Raw genomic sequence first — 20,189 nt, 5'->3', positions numbered from 1 at the left:
ACTTCCTCTCTGAACGTTTCAGGTGTGAAATAACGCAGCAAACAGAGTCAGGTTAGATCAGTGCTCCAGACCCGGGCGTCGCCGCTGGTTCAGGTTTTTAGTTTTCTGTTCTAGATAGATACTTGTAGAAATTTCGGGGACTCGTTCGAACGTGTTGGGTTGAACCTCCAGATACAAAAAAGCTGGTGAACGTCGCCACAGCTCCAGACTCTATAGACTGGTTTCTGGACTGGTTTCACACTGGTTTAGACTTGTTTCTGGACTGGTTTCACACCGGTTTAGACTCGTTTCTGGACTGGTTTTACTCTGGTTTTAGACTAGTTTCTGGACTGGTTTTAGACTAGTTTTCGGACTAGTTTTAGACTAGTTTAGACTAGTTTCCAGACTGGTTTTAGACTAGTTTAGACTAGTTTCTGGACTGGTTTTAGACTAGTTTCCAGACTGGTTTTAGACTAGTTTAGACTGGTTCTACCCTGGTTGTGTTGTGTGGATCTACTGAGAACGTTCCCAGAAGGTTGTGGATTTAAAGAACGTGAGAACAGAGAAGGGAAAGGAAGTTGAGGAGGACGTTATGGATCCTAGTCCAGACTCCTGGTCCTGGTTGTCGGTTTCAGGCTTTTTCTCTGCGTCCTGACTGTTTAAACCGGTTTCTGCTGATGTCGACTGTGAAACGTGACTCAGAGTGAACCGACGCTCGGTGGTGAACTCTGGGTTTTCCAGTGTGTATTTAAAGAACGTTGGTTTCCACTGTTTCACATTCGCCGTTAGAAAAAGGAAGTGACTGATGAAATGTGCTGTTTCAGCTCCTTCCTCCATCCAGTCCACGCTCACGCTCAGAAGATCAGACCTGACAAAGAACCAGAAAGAAAAGGACATTAGTTCTGGACTGGTTTTAAACGTCTGCTAACACAGTTCAGTCAGAGCGATAACGTAGACGTGCTGCAGTGTTTACACCCAGATGCTAACACTCTGAGCTAACAGATTTAATTCAGTTTCATTTGACCAAACTGTCTCCGGACTAAAGCTGCCAGATCTTTAAAGTCATCGTACGTTATCACTCATAGCTCGGACTGAAGGGACCAGGTTTCTGAACATTTCTGTCGTCTGACATTTGTTTTCTCACCTCCTACACGGAGGAAACAGGAAACAGGAAACAGGTCCACTTCCTGTTTGTCAGGTGACCTCTGACCTTTGACAGTTCGTCCCCTGTCGAGTCTGAACTTCTGCTGACGGAGTCAAAAACTCAGACGCTTCTTCCTGAAAGCATCAGATTCAGTTTCTCGAGTCAAACCTTTGAATCTGGTCTGTCCTCGGGTTCTGGTCTGAGACAGGTTGGAACCCTGGAAGGAAAACCTTGAATTTAAATGATCTGATGTTTATATATTTTAGTGTTTTAGTCCCGCCCACTATTTACAGTTGTGTTTGTTTGTGTGCAGAGACTAATAAAAGAGACGGTCTAAAGGGGTCAGATGGTCTAAAGGGGGTCTGATGGTCTAAAGGGGTCAGACGGTCTAAAGGGGTCAGATGGTCTAAAGGGTCTAAAGGGGTCTGATGGTCTAAAGGGGGTCTGATGGTCTAAAGGGGTCTAAAGGGGGTCAGATGGTCTAAAGGGGTCAGATGGTCTAAAGGGGTCTGATGGTCTAAAGGGGGTCCGATGGTCTAAAGGGTCTAAAGGGGTCTGATGGTCTAAAGGGGTCTAAAGGGGGTCAGATGGTCTAAAGGGGTCAGATGGTCTAAAGGGGTCTGATGGTCTAAAGGGGGTCCGATGGTCTAAAGGGTCTAAAGGGGGTCAGATGGTCTAAAGGGGTCAGATGGTCTAAAGGGGTCTGATGGTCTAAAGGGGGTCTGATGGTCTAAAGGGTCTAAAGGGGGTCTGATGGTCTAAAGGGGTCTGATGGTCTAAAGGGGGTCTGATGGTCTAAAGGGTCTAAAGGGGTCTGATGGTCTAAAGGGGGTCTGATGGTCTAAAGGGGTCTAAAGGGGGTCAGATGGTCTAAAGGGGTCAGATGGTCTAAAGGGGTCTGATGGTCTAAAGGGGGTCCGATGGTCTAAAGGGTCTAAAGGGGTCTGATGGTCTAAAGGGGTCTAAAGGGGGTCAGATGGTCTAAAGGGGTCAGATGGTCTAAAGGGGTCTGATGGTCTAAAGGGGGTCCGATGGTCTAAAGGGTTCTAAAGGGGGTCTGATGGTCTAAAGGGTCTAAAGGTCGAGGTCTAAAGGGGTCGATGGTCTAAAGGGTGTGGTCTAAAGGGGTCTGATGGTCTAAAGGGGTCATGATGGTCTAAAGGGGTCCGATGGTCTAAAGGGGGTCTGATGGTCTAAAGGGTCTAAAGGGGTCTGATGGTCTAAAGGGGTCTGATGGTCTAAAGGGTCTAAAGGGGTCTGATGGTCTAAAGGGGGTCTGATGGTCTAAAGGGTCTAAAGGGGTCTGATGGTCTAAAGGGGGTCTGATGGTCTAAAGGGTCTAAAGGGGTCTGATGGTCTAAAGGGGTCTGATGGTCTAAAGGGGTCTGATGGTCTAAAGGGGGTCTGATGGTCTAAAGGGTCTAAAGGGGTCTGATGGTCTAAAGGGGTCTGATGGTCTAAAGGGTCTAAAGGGGTCTGATGGTCTAAAGGGGGTCTGATGGTCTAAAGGGTCTAAAGGGGTCTGATGGTCTAAAGGGGTCTGATGGTCTAAGGGCTAAAGGGGTCTGATGGTCTAAAGGGTCTTAAAGGGTGATGGTCTAAAGGGTTGATGTCTAAGGGTCTAAAAGGGTCTGATGGTCTAGGGTAAAGGGGGAGGAAAGGGGTGATGGAAAGGGGAGGGATGTGAGAGGCTGAGGGAGGAAGGAAGGAGAGAGGAAGGAGGGAGGGAAGAAGGAGGGAGGAAGGAAGGGAAGGAGGGAAGGAAGGAGGGAGGAAGGAGGGAAGGAAGGAAGGAGGGAGGGAGGGAGGAGGGAAGGGAAGGAGGGAGGGAAGAAGGAGGGAGGAAGGAAGGGAAGGAGGGAAGGGAAGAAGGAGGGAAGGAGGGGAGGAAGGGAAGGAGGGAAGGGAAGGAGGGAGGGAAGAAGGAGGGAGGAAGGAAGGGAAGGAGGGAAGGGAAGAAGGAGGGAAGGAAGGAGGGAGGAAGGAGGGAGGAAGCTCTGTGGTCTTGATGTAGATGAAGTGAATCCAAAGGTCAGATTTAATGCAGCGTTTCCATGGATACGAGTGAATAACCCAGACTGTCTCTGTCCCTCTGTGTCTCTGTCTCTCTGTCCCTCTGTGTCTCTATGTCCCTCTGTCTCTCTGTGTCTCTGTCCCTCTGTCTCTCTGTCCCTCTGTCTCTCTGTGTCTCTGTCTCTCTGTGTCTCTGTCCCTCTGTGTCTCTGTCCCTCTGTCTCTCTGTCCCTCTGTCTCTCTGTGTCTCTGTCTCTATGTGTCTCTGTCTCTCTGTGTCTATGTCTCTCTGTCTCTCTGTGTCTCTGTCTCTCTGTGTCTCTCTGTCCCTCTGTGTCTCTGTGTCTATGTCTCTCTGTCTCTATGTCTCTCTGTCTCTGTCTCTCTGTGTCTCTGTCTCTCTGTGTCTCTCTGTGTCTCTGTGTCTCTGTCTCTATGTGTCTCTGTCCCTCTGTGTCTCTATGTCTCTCTGTGTCTCTCTGTGTCTCTGTGTCTCTGTCTCTACTGTCTCTATGTGTCTCTGTCCCTCTGTGTCTCTATGTCTCTCTGTGTCTCTGTGTCTCTGTCTCTATGTGTCTCTGTCCCTCTGTGTCTCTCTGTGTCTCTGTCCCTCTGTGTCTCTATGTGTCTCTGTCCCTCTGTGTCTCTCTGTCTCTATGTCTCTCTGTGTCTCTGTCTCTCTGTGTCTCTGTCCCTCTATGTGTCTCTGTCCCTCTGTGTCTCTGTCCCTCTGTGTCTCTCTTTCTCTGTCCCTGCAGTGGAGGACAGACAGGAGGCATGACAGAGGAGAAATGTCCCCAGCTGGTGGACTACTTTGTGGTGGCGGGTCTGGACCCTGGAGGGTCCTGGAAGCCCCTGGACGAGGACGGAAAGGCCTCGTCCTCGTCCTCGTCCTCCTCCACGTCGTCGTCCTCGTCCTACTCGTCCTCGTCGGGCCGGGCGTCCGACCCGGTCTCGGACCTGGTGGTGATCGCCCGGGGACTCGGGGAGGACGTCCCTGAAGGCTTCACCTGCATCGAGAAGACGCTGGGGGGACACTCGGCCGAGCTGAGCGCCGGCCTCATCAACAACCCTCACCTGTACCTGTGCTACCGGCGGGGGAGGGACAAGCCCCCCATCCTGGACCTGGGGTGAGACCCTGACCTGGCCTCTGGTTCTGGCCCCTGGTTCTGGTTCTGTTCTGGTTCTGGTTCTGGTTCTAGCGGGTTCCTCTCTGTGCAGGGTCCTGTATGAGGGGAAGGACCAGCTGAAGCAGGGCTGGTTCGTCATTGAGACGACGCCCTACAGCCGCTCCGCCAGCCTGAGTTCTGGGGGGGGGCCCGCGGCCCACCGGGTCTTCCTCACCTACCGCCGGGCCCTGGACTCCCAGGGGCTGCACGGCCTGGGGGTCACCGACATCGCCCTGCTCCTCCCCAGCAAAGGGGAGGTGGCCCCGCACACCTTCAGCCGGGTCGACAAGAACCTCAACACCGGCATGGTGAGTACCACGACCCGGGGGGGGCGGCCCAGACCTGGTCTGAGACCGGACCCAGGGGGGGCGGCCCAGACCTGGTCTGGAGACCAGAGACCAGAGACCAGAGACCAGATAACCCCGGAGTAACAGGGTCCACATCAGGACTCAGGGTCACTTCATAGACACGTTAGCGGCGTTAGCGGTGTTAGCAGTGTTAGCAGTGTTAGCGGTGTTAGCGGCGTTAGCGGTGTTAAAATTAGCACGTTAATGTTTATTTCTGCTTTTTTTTGTCATAAATCTATGAATCCTCTTCAGGATTAATCACAAATAACAAACCTTTGGTTCACGTCTGTGTTTGAAGCCTGAACACGTGTTAATATCTGAGATGACGTTTAAATATTTTCAATAATCAAAATGTAAAGTGTATTTTTCTTGGGGGTTATTGGAGCCTTGGACGTGATTAGCAGCAACACTGACTTGTCCTCTGTGTCCTCGTGTCTCTCTGTGTGTCTCTGTGTCCTCGTGTCTCCAGTGGGGTCCAGCTCTGTTCATATGCTACAAGAGAGCTGTGGCTAAAGCTAACGCCTTGGTCTACGAAGCCAGTGAGTATGATCAGGATGTGTTTAGCTGACAGGGACAGGGACGTCCATCCAGGGACTAGCTGGCTAGCTGGCTAACAGAAGCTAGCTGGCTAGCAGGCTAGCTGGCTAACTGGCGGCTGCTGTTCCCTGCAGGCCTGATCAGCCGGTACCCTGAGGAGGACCTGGAGGCGTTTCCTCTGCCGGAGTCGGTGCCGGTCTTCTGTCTGCCCATGGGCGTCACCGTGGAGAGCTGGCCTCTGAACACCAAGTACCAGCTGCCCGTCTTCTCCACCTTCGTCCTCACGTCCGCCTCCGGGGACAAGGTGGGCGGAGACACACCACCACACCTGTCTAATCCAGAAACAGAAATAATTCATGTAGAAATGTCTGGAGCTAACCAGCTAGCCTCAGCTAACGGTTCTCAGTCCTTCAGAGTCTGTGTCAGCTATGAACCACATGGAGACGGGACTCATAGAGTCTGGACCTTTAGTCGGAGTAATTCTGTGATAGAAAGTAGGTAGAACACACTTCAGTAGTTCACCAGGAACCATGTGTGGTAACGTGGTTCCTGGTTCCTCTCACTGAGGTTTAGTGTGCAGTGCGTTTCATGGCCAATCAGAGAAGACCAGGAAAACATTGAGCAGGTCTAATCAGGGTCTTAGATGTCGGTACAAGGCTCCCTCTCTGACTGGGTTTATTAGACCATGAGGACAAGGCCCTCTGCCGACCTGGTTTATCAGGACCCATGAAGCTGACGTTCTCCTCCTGCAGGTCTACGGAGCCGCCATCCAGTTCTACGAGTCGTTCTCCCGGGAGCTGCTGTCGGAGCGTCAGAGCGTTCGTCTCGGGCTCCTGAGCGTCGTCGACCGGCGGCCGATCTCCAACCGCAGCCTCCAGGTGAAGAAGAGCATCTGTGTCCTGTCCCACTGGCCGTTCTTCACCGTCTTCCAGAAGTTCCTCACCTTCATCTACAGATACTCCATCTCTGGGCCCCATGTGCTGCCCCTGGAGAAGTAGGTCTGACGCAGTTAATTAATACCCCCCCACACTGACACTGACACTGAAGCTTCTGCTTCCTCTCTGCAGACACATCTCCAGCTTCATGCACAACGTCCCCTTCCCCTCCCCCCAGAGACCCAGGATCCTGGTCCAGGTACAGACCGGCTCAAACCCACACCGTCATGTGACACTGAGGGGGGAGGGAGGGAGGGGGGGAGGAGGGGGGAAGGATGGGAGGGAGGAGGAAAGAAGATGGGAGGAGGAGGGAGAGGGAGGGAGGAGGAGGAGAGAAGGAGGGAGGGAGGAGGAGGAGGAAGGATGAAGGAGGAGAAAGGGAGGGAGGGGGAGGAGGAAGGAAGAGGAAGGAGGGAAAGGGAGGGGAGGAAGGAAGGGAGGAGGAGGAAGGGAGGAGGAAGAGGAGGAGAGGGAGGGAGGAGAGGAGGAGGAGGAGGAAGGAAGGAAAGAAGGAAGAAAGGGAGGGAGGGAGGGAGGAAAGAAGGAAGGAAGGGAGGGAGGGAGGATGGAAGGGAAGGATGGAAGGGAGGGAGGGAGGAAAGGTGGAAGGGAGGGAGGATGGAAGGGAGGGAGGGAGGGGTGAGGAAGGGGGGAGGGGTGAGGGAGGGGGGGTGGGGGGTGAGACCAGACCACTGAGGACGCGAGAGGTTTTTCACTGTAACCTGTAACCGTTGGTTCTTGTGTGACTCCCTCGTCCTCCTGCAGGTGGCGCTGTGGCAGAATGAACTGGGTAACTGTGTAACTATGATCACGTCCTCTGATTTAATGTGTTTCTCTGACCTCCTCCTGTGGCGCCTCCTCCTGTGGCGCCTCCTCCTGTGGCGCCTCCTGCTGCTGATTTATATTCATGACGTAACCTCAGTCCTTTAGTCTCTGTAACGTTTAATCCGTTTTTCTTGTTTCTTTAAACTCGAGTGTCAGAGTCTTTTACGCTTTGATAAAATCAAAATGTAACTTTATTTATGCAGGTTAGAACGTATAAAATAATAAATAAAATAAATATTTAGCATTAAACAGAGCAGCAGATTTTTATTAGGCTTGTTTTTGTAAAACCTAAATAATGCAAATAAATGTTAAATGTAACGGTTCAGGTTTATTTAAAGTTGTTTAACGTATTAAATGTAAAACTGGCGGCGGCTGCAGGAAGAGGTTCAGAGAAATCAGTGTGATTTCATAGCTTCAGATGTTTGAATTCATCCAGAACCTTTGGAAATCGTGGTGATTGAGTTTGGTTCTGATGTTTTACAGACGCTTTGGTTCTAATTAATCAAACAATATAATCCACTTGGATTTAATTCACCAGCTCATTGCTGTTTAGTTCTTGTTAATGTCTCCATGTGATTTTCACACTTTAAATTCATCCTGACATCGGACCCTGTGGGGACCGGTTCTGGCCCCGTGGCCGTATGTTGATCACCCCGGGATATAAATCATAACTGATGGTGGAGGGTAGATAATTAAACCTGAAACAATCAGATTATAAGATTTCTTCTTCTTCTTCTATGTTTCATCAGCTTTCTCCGTACGACAACCTCCTGCTCTGCCAGCCGGTTTCCTCCCCACTGCCCCTCAGGTCAGTCCACAGCGTTTCCTTCTAAACGCAGCATTACCCACAATCCTCTCTGCTCCACTCTGCCACGCTGGGCGCCGTTACAAACGGGAGCTAACCAGTTAGCTTCTGCTAACGGAGAAAACAAAACTCCGACATCATGTCAGAGTTTCTTCTTCTGTCTCAGTATTTCAGTAGCCTTGGTGGCTGTTAGCTTAGCATTGATATGTAGCGTTGGTGGCTGTTAGCTTAGCATTGATATGTAGCGTTGGTGGCTGGTAGCTTAGCATTGCTATGTAGCATGTAGCCTTGGTGGCTGTTAGCTTAGCATTGCTATGTAGCATGTAGCCTTGGTGGCTGGTAGCTTAGCATTGCTATGTAGCATGTAGCCTTGGTGGCTGGTAGCTTAGCATTGCTATGTAGCATGTAGCCTTGTTAGCTTAGCATTGCTATGTAGCATGTAGCCTTGGTGGCTGGTAGCTTAGCATTGCTATGTAGCATGTAGCCTTGGTGGCTGTTAGCTTAGCATCGCTATGTAGCATGTAGCCTTGGTGGCTGGGGTCCTGGGGAGTTCCATGTGTAAATCTCCATCTTCTCCTGGATCATATAATGAGCTCAGGGTTCATGTAGACCAGGGTCCACGTAGACCAGGGTCCATGTAGACCAGGGTCCACGTAGACCAGTTTTAACTCTTCCTTGTGTGTCTGTAGTGGGGCGAGTTTCCTGAAGCTGCTCCAGAACCTGGGTCCAGAAAACTGCTGCACTCTGCTCTTCTTCGTCCTCACCGAACACAAACTGCTGCTGCACTCGCTCAGACCGGACGTCCTGACCTCCGTCAGCGAGGCGCTGGTCTCCGTACGGACTCCTCCTCCTGCTCCTTCTCCTCTGTCTCCTCCTCTGTCTCCTCCTCTGTCTCCTCCTCCTCCTCCTCTGTCTCCTCCTCCTCCTCCTCTGTCTCCTCCTCTGTCTCCTCCTCCTCCTCCTCTGTCTCCTCCTCCTGCTCCTCCTCCTCCTCCTCTGTCTCCTCCTCCTCTGTCGCCTCCTCCTCCTGCTCCTCCTCTGTCTCCTCCTCCTCTGTCTCCTCCTCCTCCTCCTCCTGCTCCTCCTCCTCTGTCTCCTCCTCCTCTGTCTCCTCCTCTGTCTCCTCCTCCTCTGTCTCCTCCTCTGTCTCCTCTGTCTCCTCCTCTGTCTCCTCCTCCTCTGTCTCCTCCTCCTCCTCCTGCTCCTCCTCCTCCTCCTCTGTCTCCTCCTCCTCTGTCTCCTCCTCTGTCTCCTCCTCCTCCTCCTCTGTCTCCTCCTCCTCTGTCGCCTCCTCCTCCTGCTCCTCCTCTGTCTCCTCCTCCTCTGTCTCCTCCTCCTCTGTCTCCTCCTCCTCCTCTGTCTCCTCCTCTGTCTCCTCCTCCTGCTCCTCTAACAGATGTGTCTCCTCTGTCCTCAGATGAGTTTCCCTCTGCGTTGGACATGTCCCTACATCCCTCTGTGTCCACTGCAGATGGCGGACGTCCTCCTGGCTCCGATGCCGTTCATCGTGGGCGTCCACTCCAGCTACTTCGACCTGTACGACCCCCCCAACGACGTGGTCTGTGTGGACGTGGACACTAACACCATCTTCCAGTGAGTCCCACTCTCCTCCTCCTCCTCCTCCTCCTCCTCCTCCTCCTCCTCCTGCTCTGAGTTCTGACCTTTGACCCTGGTCCTCTGGTCCCTCAGGCTGGAGGAGAGGAAGCCGTTGTCATGGCGATCGTTACCCAGGAAACAGGGCAAGGCTCTGTTCAACAGTCTGAGCCAGTTACACCAGACGCTGGAGAAGAGTGAGTGCTGCCTTTCACCCGATTCACATCCTGAGCCTGAATGACGCCGCGCTAACACCGCTGCAGTTTGTACTCCCGGCCAGGAGGAGGCGACGCTGGAGTTCCTGCTGACGGACTACGACCAGATCTACCGGCGCCAGAAGCAGCTGGAGCTGGAGATCCAGGAGGCCTTCCTTCGCTTCATGAGCAGCCTGCTGAGAGGATACAGGAGCTTCCTGCTGCCCATCACCCAGGCTCCGTCCGACACCACCACGGACTGCAGCTCCCTGTTCAACCTGCAGGGTGCGCCACTCCCACTGTTACATACAGTATATATACACAGAAGTGAAGGCTCGTATGTTGTATAAATGTGTCTCCTCCTCCAGGTTTCCTGAAGTCTCGTGATCGCTCTCAGCAGAAGTTCTTCGTCCAGCTGACCAGGACTCAGATGTTCACTCAGTTCATAGAGGAGTGCTCCTTCGTCAGCGACCGTCACGCCTGCCTCGAGTTCTTCGACGAGTGCGTCCAGAAGGTGGGTGCCCGTCTCCACGGTAACAGTTACCGCGGCGATGGAGGAGGTGGTGACTCAGGTGTGTTTTGTCTCAGACGGAGGTGGAGAAGGCGGAGGAGGAGGTGCGTCTCATCGACCTGGATGAGACTCACGGTGGAGAACACACCGTCTTCATCATGCCCCCAGAGGAGCCGCAGGAGGCGGACGGCTCCGAGAGCCCCGCCCTTTACAGGTAGGCCCCGCCCTCTGCAGACAGAGCCCCGCCCTCTACAGACAGAGCCCCGCCCTGTGTAGACAGAGCCCGCCCTCTACAGACAGAGCCCCGCCCTGTGTAGACAGAGCCCTGCCCTCTGCAGACAGAGACCCACCCTCTACATGTAAGCCCCGCCCTCTGCAGACAGAGACCCACCCTCTGCAGACAGAGCCCCGCCCTCTGCAGGTAAGCCCCGCCCTCTACTGGTAAATTAAGCTAATTAACAAAGCTCCTCCACTCGGCTCAGGTACGAGACCTTCCCCACCCTCAGACCAGACCTCTTCGACCGGCCCCAGGACCAGCTCCGCCTCCCATCCAAGGGCAGCGCCCCCAGTAGCCCCGCCCCCCGCCGCACAAAGCAGGTGAGTCCAGGTGAGACCGGTGATCTGTGGTCACATGACTCTAAAGTCCAGAGTCTAGTGGTCCCAGAGTCTGACTCTGTTTCACCTTGGTCCTGGTTCGGTTTCATTCTTTCAGATCAACTTTACAAACTGTGTGAACACGTTGGAGCTAAAACCAGACTAGAACCATCAGATCCAGGAGGAACAAGTTAGAATGTAAATCTAACTTGGACATTTCCAGGTTTCTCCCTCTTTAAAGGAGTTTTTCCTTCGGGCTCTGGAGGTTTCAGGCCGGTTGTGTTGTTATTGATGCTATAAATAAAGTTGAATTGAATGTTTTGGTGGAATGGATCAGTCCTGTTGTTGCACTAATCATTTTTATTTTTAACTACAATCACAGTTTTCTGAAAATGAAAAATCGGTGAAGTTCTGTTAGATGATGACGGCTGTTCTCTGACCCTCAGGAGATCAAACTGGCCCAGAAGAAAGCCCAGAAGTACTCGGCTGAGTCGGACATGTGGTCCAAGTGTCTCCTGGGACACTGCTACGGCCTGTGGTTCATCTACCTGCCCACCTTCGTCCGGGCCGAGAGCGCCAAGGTCCGCGCTCTGCACACGGCCTACGACGTCCTCAAGCACATGGAGAACCGCAAAGTGGTGCTACCAGACGAGGTGAGACGGACGGGACGGGACGGGACGGCGTCCTCTGAGGGGACGTCCCTCTGAGGGGACGTCCTCTGAGGGGACGTCCTCTGAAGGGACGTCCTCTGATGGGACGTCCTCTGAGCTGTGTCGGTGTGTTCCAGGTGTGCTACCGGATCCTGATGCAGCTGTGTGGGCAGTACGGTCAGCCCGTCCTCGCCGTCAGAGTCCTGCTGGAGATGAAGAAAGCTGGAATCACTCCCAACACCATCACCTACGGATACTACAACAAGGTCTCACAGGATCTCTGAGAAATGATCAATGAGAAATGATAAAATAATAAATGATGAATGATAAATAATAAATAATAAATGATAAATAATAAATGATAAATGATAAAATAATAAATGATAAATAATAAATGATAAATGATAAAATAATAAATGATAAATAATAAATAATAAATGATAAATAATAAATAATAAATGATAAATAATAAATGATAAAATAATAAATGATAAAATAATAAATGATAAATAATAAATGATAAATAATAAATAATAAATGATAAATAATACATAATAAATGATAAATAATACATAATAAATGATAAATAATAAATGATAAATGATAAATAATAAATGATAAATAATAAATGATAAATAATAAATGATAAATAATAAATGATAAATGATAAATAATAAATGATAAAATAATAAATGATGAATGATAAATAATAAATAATCTCTGATAAATGATAAATAATAAATAATCTCTGATAAATGATAAATGATAAATAATCTCTGATAGATGATAAATAATAAATGATAAATAATAAATGATAAATAATAAATAATCTCTGATAGATGATAAATGATAAATGATAAATAATAAATAATCTCTGATAGATGATAAATAATAAATGATAAATGATAAATGATAAATAATAAATAATCTCTGATAAATGATAAATAATAAATGATAAATGATAAATGATAAATAATAAATAATCTCTGATAAATGATAAATAATAATGATAAATGATAAAATAATAAATGATAAATAATAAATGATCTGATAAATAATCTCTGATAAATAATAAATAATAAATGATAAATGATAAATAATAAATAATAAATGATAAATGATCTCTGATAAATGATAAATGATAAATGATAAATGATAAATAATAAATGATAAATAATCTCTGATAAATGATAAATAATAAATGATAAATAATCTCTGATAAATGATAAATAATAAATGATAAATAAAATGATAAATGATAAATGATAAATAATAAATAATAAATGATAAATGATCTCTCCTGTCGTCAGGCTGTCCTGGAGAGTAAGTGGCCGTCGACCAATCAGGGCGGGCGTCTGCGCTGGGCCAAGCTGAGGAACGTCCTATTGGCCGTGGCCCAGTTCCGACGGCCAATCAGACGGAGGCAGAAGAGCGGCTCTGTGGGATCACGAGGAGGTCAGGGGGGAGGGGCGAGGGGGCGGAGCTGACGCCGCTCTACTTCCTGGTTCCTGGTTCCTGGTGGTAACGTTTGTGTTTCTCTGACAGAAGCAGTGATGGATCCAGAGCACAGGCCCCGCCCACACTCCTCTCTGATTCGCCAGGCCAGCTGGAGCGGTTTGAGTGACAGCTCCAGCCACGAGTCTCTGATGGGTCTGATGAAGAGCAACAGTCTGGACGGCATCAGGGCGCCTAGCAACCGTGAGCCCGCCTTCATCCTCCTCCTCCTCCTCCTTCTTCCTCTCCTCCTCCTGCTCCTCCTCCTCCTCCTCCTCGTTATCCTCCTGCTCCTCCTCCTCCTCCTCCTCGTTATCCTCCTCTCGTTATCCTCGTATCCTCCCCCTCCTTTCCTGTCTCCTCTCCTCCTCCTGCTCCTCCTCTGCTCCTCCTCTCCTCTCCTTCTCTCCTCCTCTCTCCCTGCTCCTCTCCTCTCGTTATCTACTCTCTTTCCTCTCCTCCTCCTCTTCCTCGTTATCCTCCTGCTCCTCCTCCTCCTCCTCCTCCTCGTTATCCTCCTCCTCCTCCTCCTCCTCCTCCTCCTCCTCCTCCTCCTCGTTATCCTCTCCTCCTCCTGCTCCTCCTCCTCCTCCTCCTCGTTATCCTCCTCCTTCTCTCCTCCTCCTCTCCTCCTCCTCCTCCTCTCCTCTCCTCCTCTCCTCTCCTGCTCCTCCTCCTCCTCCTCCTCGTTATCCTCCTCCTCCTGCTCCTCCTCCTCCTCCTCCTCGTTATCCTACTCCTGCTCCTCCTCCTCCTCCTGCTCCTCCTCCTCCTCACTGGTCTCCTCCTGTCTTGTCCACCAGAGGTCAGAATGTCTCAGAGGACCGTCCTTCATGGCGCTGAGACCAACGGTTGCGGAGACGTTGTGTCCCGTAAACCTCCGCTGGGACCCAGAGACACGTCCACTCCTCCTCCTCCTGCTGCGCCTCCTGGTGGAGTCCTGGTGCGTCGCAGTCAGGTCTGCCTCTCCAACTTCTACAAGGAGTGTTCAGAGACGGAGTCGGACTGTAGCTGCCATCCTACGGAGAGGGACGGCAGGTCTGTCCTCATGTCCTTATGTCCTCATCTCCTCTGTGTCCTCTATGTCCTCTACGTCCTCATGTCCTCATGTCCTCTGTGTCCTCATCTCCTCTGTGTCCTCATGTCCTTCCTCTGTGTCCTCATCTCCTCTGTGTCCTCATGTCCTCTGTGTCCTCATGTCCTTCCTCTTTGTCCTCATCTCCTCTATGTCCTCATGTCCTCATTTCCTCTACGTCCTCATCTCCTCTGTGTCCTCTATGTCCTCTACGTCCTCATGTCCTCATCTCCTCTGTGTCCTCATGTCCTCATCTCCTTTATGTCCTCATGTCCTCATGTCCTCACCCTGTTTGTCTCCAGACCCGTGGGAACCAGAGACTCCTCTGTGAGGAACAAGGCGGTCGATGAGAACTACAACAATGTCTCCTCCCCGAGTCGAGGAGGTCTGGCCGTCAAACTGCAGCAGCTCCTCACGCCGACGCGCCACCGAGTGTCGGGCCGCCGGGCCACAAGCGTGGACGCCCGGCGAGGAGGAGGAGGAGGAGGAGGAGGAGGAGCAGGAGGACGAAGAGTCTCTGAGCACAGACAGTCCAGGAAGGCTCAGGTGGCTGAAACGCTGCTGAAAGCAAAGGAGCGACTGGTCAACGCCACCTCAGAGGTGAATAAAGACACTGGTTAGCATCCTAGCCGGTTAGCATCTGCTAGCTGGTTAGCATCTGCTAGCTTGCTGGTTCTGGGACGTTTGCCTCCAGCGTCATTGATCGTCTTCCATCTTGCCTCCTCTCAGAGCTCGCTGTCTGTAGGAAGTGACCTGGACCTGGCGGACACGCCCACTCCTACGTACCCTCTGCGTCGGTCCTGGGACGCCAACCAGGACGGAGCCGGGATGGAGGTAACAGGCCTAGAGGAGCCAATGTTAGCTTAGGGGAGCTAATGTTAGCCTAGAGGAGCTAATGTTAGCCTAGGCGAGCTGCTGGTAGCCTAGAGGAGCTAATGTTAGCCTAGGGGAGCTAATGTTAGCCTAGGGGAGCTGCTGGTTGTTAGGGGGCTAGTGTGGGGGTGTTGACTCCGCCCCCTTTGTGTGTCCAGGTGTTGATGTCCAGCTGCTCCCTGTGTCGTGGCTGTAACTCTCTGGTCTATGACGAGGAGATCATGGCCGGCTGGACGTCGGATGACTCCAACCTGAACACCTCCTGCCCGTTCTGCAGCGCCTCCTTCGTCCCCTTCCTCAACGCAGAGATCTGTGACCTGGGACCCGTCAGCAGGTAAAAACCTTCCATCTTATTAGCACAGCGACATTTAGATTACCTTCACATAATCATATTTATTGGACTTTTACTAAATTTCTATTTCCATTGACTCAAAACACGTTTATTTATCTGGATTTTTAAATGAGCTTCAGGGTGAGTGATGCAGAATAACGGTGCACAGGAGACTCGATGTTCATCAGAAGATCAGAGGAATATAATTATGAGACAAAAATAAATCCACTTACAAAACATCAGGATTCTAAGAGTTTTCTCCATGTCCTTCATGTCCTTCTTGTCCTCCATGTCCTCCTTGTCCTCTCTCGTCTCAGTGCTGAGCGCAGCATGTGGAACCTGGAGGACGAGGTGGAGAGCGCTGCGAGGCCCCCCAGTGGCCACGAGGCGTCACTACGGCTCAGCAACGGCCTGAGTGAAGACTCCAGCTCAGAGACCAGCCAAGCTACCACGGTAACGTTAGCCGCTAGGAGGCTAGGAAGAGCTACTGTTAGCAGGGAGGCTAGGAAGAGCTACTGTTAGCTGGGAGGCTAGGAAGAGCTACTGTTAGCAGGGAGGCTAGGAAGAGCTACTGTTAGCTGGGAGGCTAGGAAGAGCTACTGTTAGCTGGGAGCTAGGAAGAGCTACTGTTAGCAGGGAGGCTAGGAGAAGTTACTTTTAGGAAGAAAAGAAGGAATGAAGGAAGGAGGAGGCTTTAAACTTCATATAACATCAGACACTTTAAACGTCTACGTGTCTCATGTCTGAAAATAAATGCTGTATATTCCAGGAGAATAGGACTGTAGATTTCTTTTGTAATTCTTAATTACCACCTCATGCTTTTTCTTTTATTATTGTATTATATGTATTATTTTATTTTCATTCTGACTCTTGTTCCTACGTCTGTGTCTGGTTCATGTGTGTTTTTTTAATCCTGAGACTCTGATCCTGAGTCTTGGATCTTGAAATGGTTTTGAGGAGATAAGTTAGCTTGGAGGCTAGGATGCTAGGAGTACCTGCTATTAGCTGCATGCGGTGTCACTGACAGACTCCGCCCCCTCCCTCGGTCCCTCCCCCAGGGCTCTTCGGTGGGTGGGGCTCCCCAGGTGGGCGTGGCCTACCTGAGCCCCCTGGTCCTGAGGAAGGAGCTGGAGAGTCTCCTGGAGAACGAGGGGGAGTCGGTTCTGGCGCAGCCTCAGCTCCTGGACAACCACTCCATCATCTACTGGAACCTGGTCTGGTGCTTCCAGAGGCTCGGCCTCCCCAGCCACCTGCTGCACCTGGTCCGCACCTCGCCCCTGGTCAGCCACTTCACCCAGGTAAGGCCCCTCCACCCATCCGCCTCCACCCGTCCACCCATCCACCCAACCATCCATCCATCCATCCATCCACCCGTCCATCCATCCATCCACCCCTCCATCCATCCACCCATCCACCCATCCACTCCTCTATCATCCACCCCTCTATCCATTCACCCTCCACCCATCCGCCTCCACCCCTCCACCCATCCACCCAACCATCCATCCATCCATCCATCCATCCATCCATCCATCCATCCATCCGCCTCCACCCGTCCACCCATCCACCCAACCATCCATCCATCCATCCATCCATCCATCCACCCATCCACCCATCCACTCCTCTATCATCCACCCCTCTATCCATTCACCCTCCACCCATCCGCCTCCACCCCTCCACCCATCCACCCAACCATCCATCCATCCATCCATCCATCCATCCATCCGCCTCCACCCATCCATCCATCCATCCATCCATCCATCCATCCATCCATCCATCCGCCTCCACCCCTCCACCCATCCATCCATCCATCCACCATCCATCCATCCATCCATCCATCCATCCATCCACCCTCCACCCATCCACCCACCCCTCCATCCACCCTTCACCCCTCCACCCCTCTATCCATCCACCCACCCCTCCACCCATCCGCCTCCACCCATCCACCCGTCCACCCCTCCAGCCCTCCATCCATCCACCCATCCACTCCTCTATCATCCACCCCTCTATCCATTCACCCTCCACCCATCCGCCTCCACCCCTCCACCCCTCTATCCATCCACCATCCACTCATCCACCCATCCGACCCTCCACCCATCCACCCCTCCACCCCTCTGACCCTCCATCCCTCCATCCACCCTCCACCCCTCCACCCATCCACCCCTCCACCCCTCTGACCCTCCACCCCTCCACCCACCCTCCACTCATCCATCCCTCCACACATCCACCCCTCCACCCATCCACCCCTCCATCCATCCACCCATCCACTCCTCTATCCATCCACCCATCCACACATCCACCCCTCCACCCCCCTCCACCCCTCCACCCATCCACCCCTCCACCTGTCCACCCACCCATCCCCCCATCCACCCCTCCATCCATCCACCCCTCCACCCCTCCACTCATCCACTCATCCACCCCTCCTCCCATCCACCCATCCACCCCTCCACCCCTCCACCCTGGAGCTGCAGCCCAACACTAAACACCATCACTGTCAGACTCTGGACCAGTTCTAGGCTCCCTCCCTCCTTTTTTGTTTTTCTTGATTCTTTCCTTTCTGTGTTCCTTCCTTCATCTATTTCCTCTCCTCCTTCCTTCTCTTTCTTTCTTTCTTTCTTCTTCTGTTTTCTCCGTTAGCTCTGAGCAGTTGCTGTTCACTGTAACATCCTCTTTTTTGTCCCCCGCCCTCTGAAAACACATCGATTACAGTTTTTTGTGTCACTTCCTCAAAGTGTTTCCTCTCTGGTTGTAAAGAGTGAAATGAAACAACTCATTGACTCATTGATCTGGTTCAGACAAGAGCCGCTAATGTGTTTTCATTAAACTTTAAAGCCCACCTTCCCCTTTTATAGCGGAGCAGTTACTAACCCAGTTACCTTTGGGGAGATGTAACTAATTACTTCCTGAAAGTAATTACATTGTCTGTGGCTTTAAGTGTAATAACCTGTAAACGTTGTGTCTCAGTCTGAGAACTCTGCGGTGAGAGTTCGGCTCCTGTGGGACACGCTGACCCCCGACACCGACCAGTGGCCCCCGCTCTACGTCGTCTGGAGGATCCACAGTAAGGCTCAACGCTAGCTCCTTAGCATCTCTAGCTCCTTAACATCTCCTGGCTCCTTAAAATCTCCTAGCTCCTTAGCATCTCCTAGCTCCTTAACATCTCTAACTCCTTAGCATCTCCTAGCTCCTTAGCATCTCTAGCTCCTTAACATCTCTAGCTCCTTAACATCTCCTAGCTCCTTAGCATCTCCTAGCTCCTTAGCATCTCCTGGCTCCTTAGCATCTCCTAGCTCCTTAACATATCCTAGCTCCTTAGCATCTCCTAGCTCCTTAACATATCCTAGCTCCTTAGCATCTCCTAGCTCCTTAACATATCCTAGCTCCTTAGCATCTCTTAGCTCCTTAGCATCTCTTAGCTCCTTAACATCTCCTAGCTCCTCAACACCTTCTAGCTCCTTAGCATCTCCTAGCTCCTTAGCATCTCCTAGCTCCTCAACATCTTCTAGCTCCTTAGCATCTCCTAGCTCCTTAGCATCTCCTGGCTCCTTAGCATCTCCTAGCTTCTTAACATCTCCTGGCTCGTTAACATCTCCTAGCTTGTTAACATCTCCTAGCTCGTTAGCATCTCCTAGCTGAAAGTTCTTCTAGGTTAGCGTTTGACCTTTGACTCTGTATTTCCTCCTCCTTCCACCAGGTGGCGTCCCGATGAAGAACTACAGCTGGAGGAGACACAACCACCCGTTCGGGCTTCCCTTCCTGGAGGAGGTGCTTCGCTGCGTCGGTATGAACGAGGTGCACAAGGCGGTCACGCTCTTCCTGGACACGCTAGCCAAGCAGCCGGGGGCCCCCACCACCCAGAGGTGAGTCCACGTCAGGACAGAGCAGGTCCCAGGACTCACGTCCTGATTCAACCTTCCACTCAAGTCAAAGTCAGAAAGTACCGGCTCTGAAATAGACTCAAGCAATATCTCTCTGAACTGAAGACATGAAACATGTCTTTAAAAGTTTTTGGATATACTTCCTTTTTCCCGCCTCTGTCCAGATGATTTGGTTCCAGACGTTTGTTGTGAATTTGTTTGTTTGTTTGTTTGTGTTTGACAGGAGTTTGTACCGAGAGCTTCTCTTCCTCACACTGGCAGCCATGGGAAAAGATCACATCGGTAAGAAGCTAGCAGCTACTGTTAGCTAGGAGGCTAGGAGCTACTGTTAGCTAGGAGGCTAGCAGCTACTGTTAGCTAGGAGGCTAGGTGCTATGCTAAGATGTTAACTATGCTATGACGTCTGCAGCTACTGTTAATGATAATGATGTTATGCTAATGATGCTAAGGTGCTATGCTAATGATGCTAAGGTGCTATGCTAATGATGCAGGCTATGCTCTGGTCTTTGCAGCTGCCTTCGATAAGAAGTTCCGGGCGTCGTACTCGCGTCTCAGCAGCTCGTTGGGTCGAGACCAGGTCCACAAGAACCGAGCTCAGCCCCCCAGTCCCAAAGCAGTGGACTGCAGACGCAGCTTCCACCCCCCACTGGACCTGTGAGACACTCCCCCCAGAGACATGTCCCCCCAGAGACACACACCCCCAGAGACATGTCCCCTCAGAGACACACACCCCCAGAGACACATCCCCAGTCCCAAAGCAGTGGACTGTAGACGCAAACTTCCACCCCCTGGACCTGTGAGACACGTCCCCAGAGACGCCCAGGAGACACCTCCTCCTCCTCCTCCTCCTCCTCTACCTCCTATTCTTCCTCCTCCTCCTCCTCCTTCCCATGGAAAGACTCCAGACAGAAAGTGGGCGGAGTTGATGAGGAGGCAGAGGTGCACCCTGGGAAATGTTGTTGTTTTTGTTGTTGTTGTTTTTTAACTGGTTTCTGTCTGATCCAGACCAGAACTGTTTGACCTGAGGAGGAAACGTGTGAACTCTCTATTTAAAACCTGACTCTGCTTGTTTGCTCTAATTTATCCATCCATGTGATTCAGTTTCAGGAAACGTTGGTTGTTGTTGTTGTTGTTGTTTGTTTTTTAAAAAAACACAAAAATAAAAGACGCTGAGAGGAGGAGATGTCACACTGTGCTGCTGCTTTGGTTTATTATGCATTAATATACTAAGTGTTTCTATCAGCC

General features: G+C 51.1%; 1 protein-coding gene across 1 annotated transcript in view; it reads left to right on the top strand.

The window, feature by feature from the left end:
* The window catches only part of LOC125015889 (DENN domain-containing protein 4B-like), a 24,785-nt gene extending 4,653 nt beyond the window's left edge, over nucleotides 1–20,132 (top strand). Inside the window, exons 2-29 of the mRNA XM_047597932.1 lie at nucleotides 3,895–4,266; nucleotides 4,358–4,613; nucleotides 5,122–5,191; nucleotides 5,324–5,493; nucleotides 5,942–6,183; nucleotides 6,257–6,323; nucleotides 7,699–7,757; nucleotides 8,444–8,588; nucleotides 9,172–9,347; nucleotides 9,444–9,544; nucleotides 9,611–9,826; nucleotides 9,910–10,055; nucleotides 10,130–10,266; nucleotides 10,535–10,649; nucleotides 11,093–11,299; nucleotides 11,434–11,562; nucleotides 12,607–12,751; nucleotides 12,842–12,994; nucleotides 13,594–13,828; nucleotides 14,168–14,465; nucleotides 14,595–14,699; nucleotides 14,897–15,072; nucleotides 15,387–15,522; nucleotides 16,128–16,367; nucleotides 18,031–18,127; nucleotides 18,761–18,926; nucleotides 19,168–19,226; nucleotides 19,457–20,132. Coding sequence (XP_047453888.1) covers nucleotides 3,914–4,266; nucleotides 4,358–4,613; nucleotides 5,122–5,191; nucleotides 5,324–5,493; nucleotides 5,942–6,183; nucleotides 6,257–6,323; nucleotides 7,699–7,757; nucleotides 8,444–8,588; nucleotides 9,172–9,347; nucleotides 9,444–9,544; nucleotides 9,611–9,826; nucleotides 9,910–10,055; nucleotides 10,130–10,266; nucleotides 10,535–10,649; nucleotides 11,093–11,299; nucleotides 11,434–11,562; nucleotides 12,607–12,751; nucleotides 12,842–12,994; nucleotides 13,594–13,828; nucleotides 14,168–14,465; nucleotides 14,595–14,699; nucleotides 14,897–15,072; nucleotides 15,387–15,522; nucleotides 16,128–16,367; nucleotides 18,031–18,127; nucleotides 18,761–18,926; nucleotides 19,168–19,226; nucleotides 19,457–19,602 — 4,545 coding nt within the window. The 5' untranslated portion in view covers nucleotides 3,895–3,913 and the 3' untranslated portion in view covers nucleotides 19,603–20,132. The remainder of the gene's footprint in view (nucleotides 1–3,894; nucleotides 4,267–4,357; nucleotides 4,614–5,121; nucleotides 5,192–5,323; nucleotides 5,494–5,941; nucleotides 6,184–6,256; nucleotides 6,324–7,698; nucleotides 7,758–8,443; nucleotides 8,589–9,171; nucleotides 9,348–9,443; nucleotides 9,545–9,610; nucleotides 9,827–9,909; nucleotides 10,056–10,129; nucleotides 10,267–10,534; nucleotides 10,650–11,092; nucleotides 11,300–11,433; nucleotides 11,563–12,606; nucleotides 12,752–12,841; nucleotides 12,995–13,593; nucleotides 13,829–14,167; nucleotides 14,466–14,594; nucleotides 14,700–14,896; nucleotides 15,073–15,386; nucleotides 15,523–16,127; nucleotides 16,368–18,030; nucleotides 18,128–18,760; nucleotides 18,927–19,167; nucleotides 19,227–19,456) is intronic.
* Nucleotides 20,133–20,189: the final 57 nt, after the last annotated feature.

This window comes from Mugil cephalus, chromosome 11 (assembly GCF_022458985.1).
Source record: "Mugil cephalus isolate CIBA_MC_2020 chromosome 11, CIBA_Mcephalus_1.1, whole genome shotgun sequence".
NCBI classification, from domain to species: Eukaryota; Metazoa; Chordata; class Actinopteri; order Mugiliformes; family Mugilidae; genus Mugil; species Mugil cephalus.
This window is presented reverse-complemented; position numbering and strand designations above follow the sequence as displayed.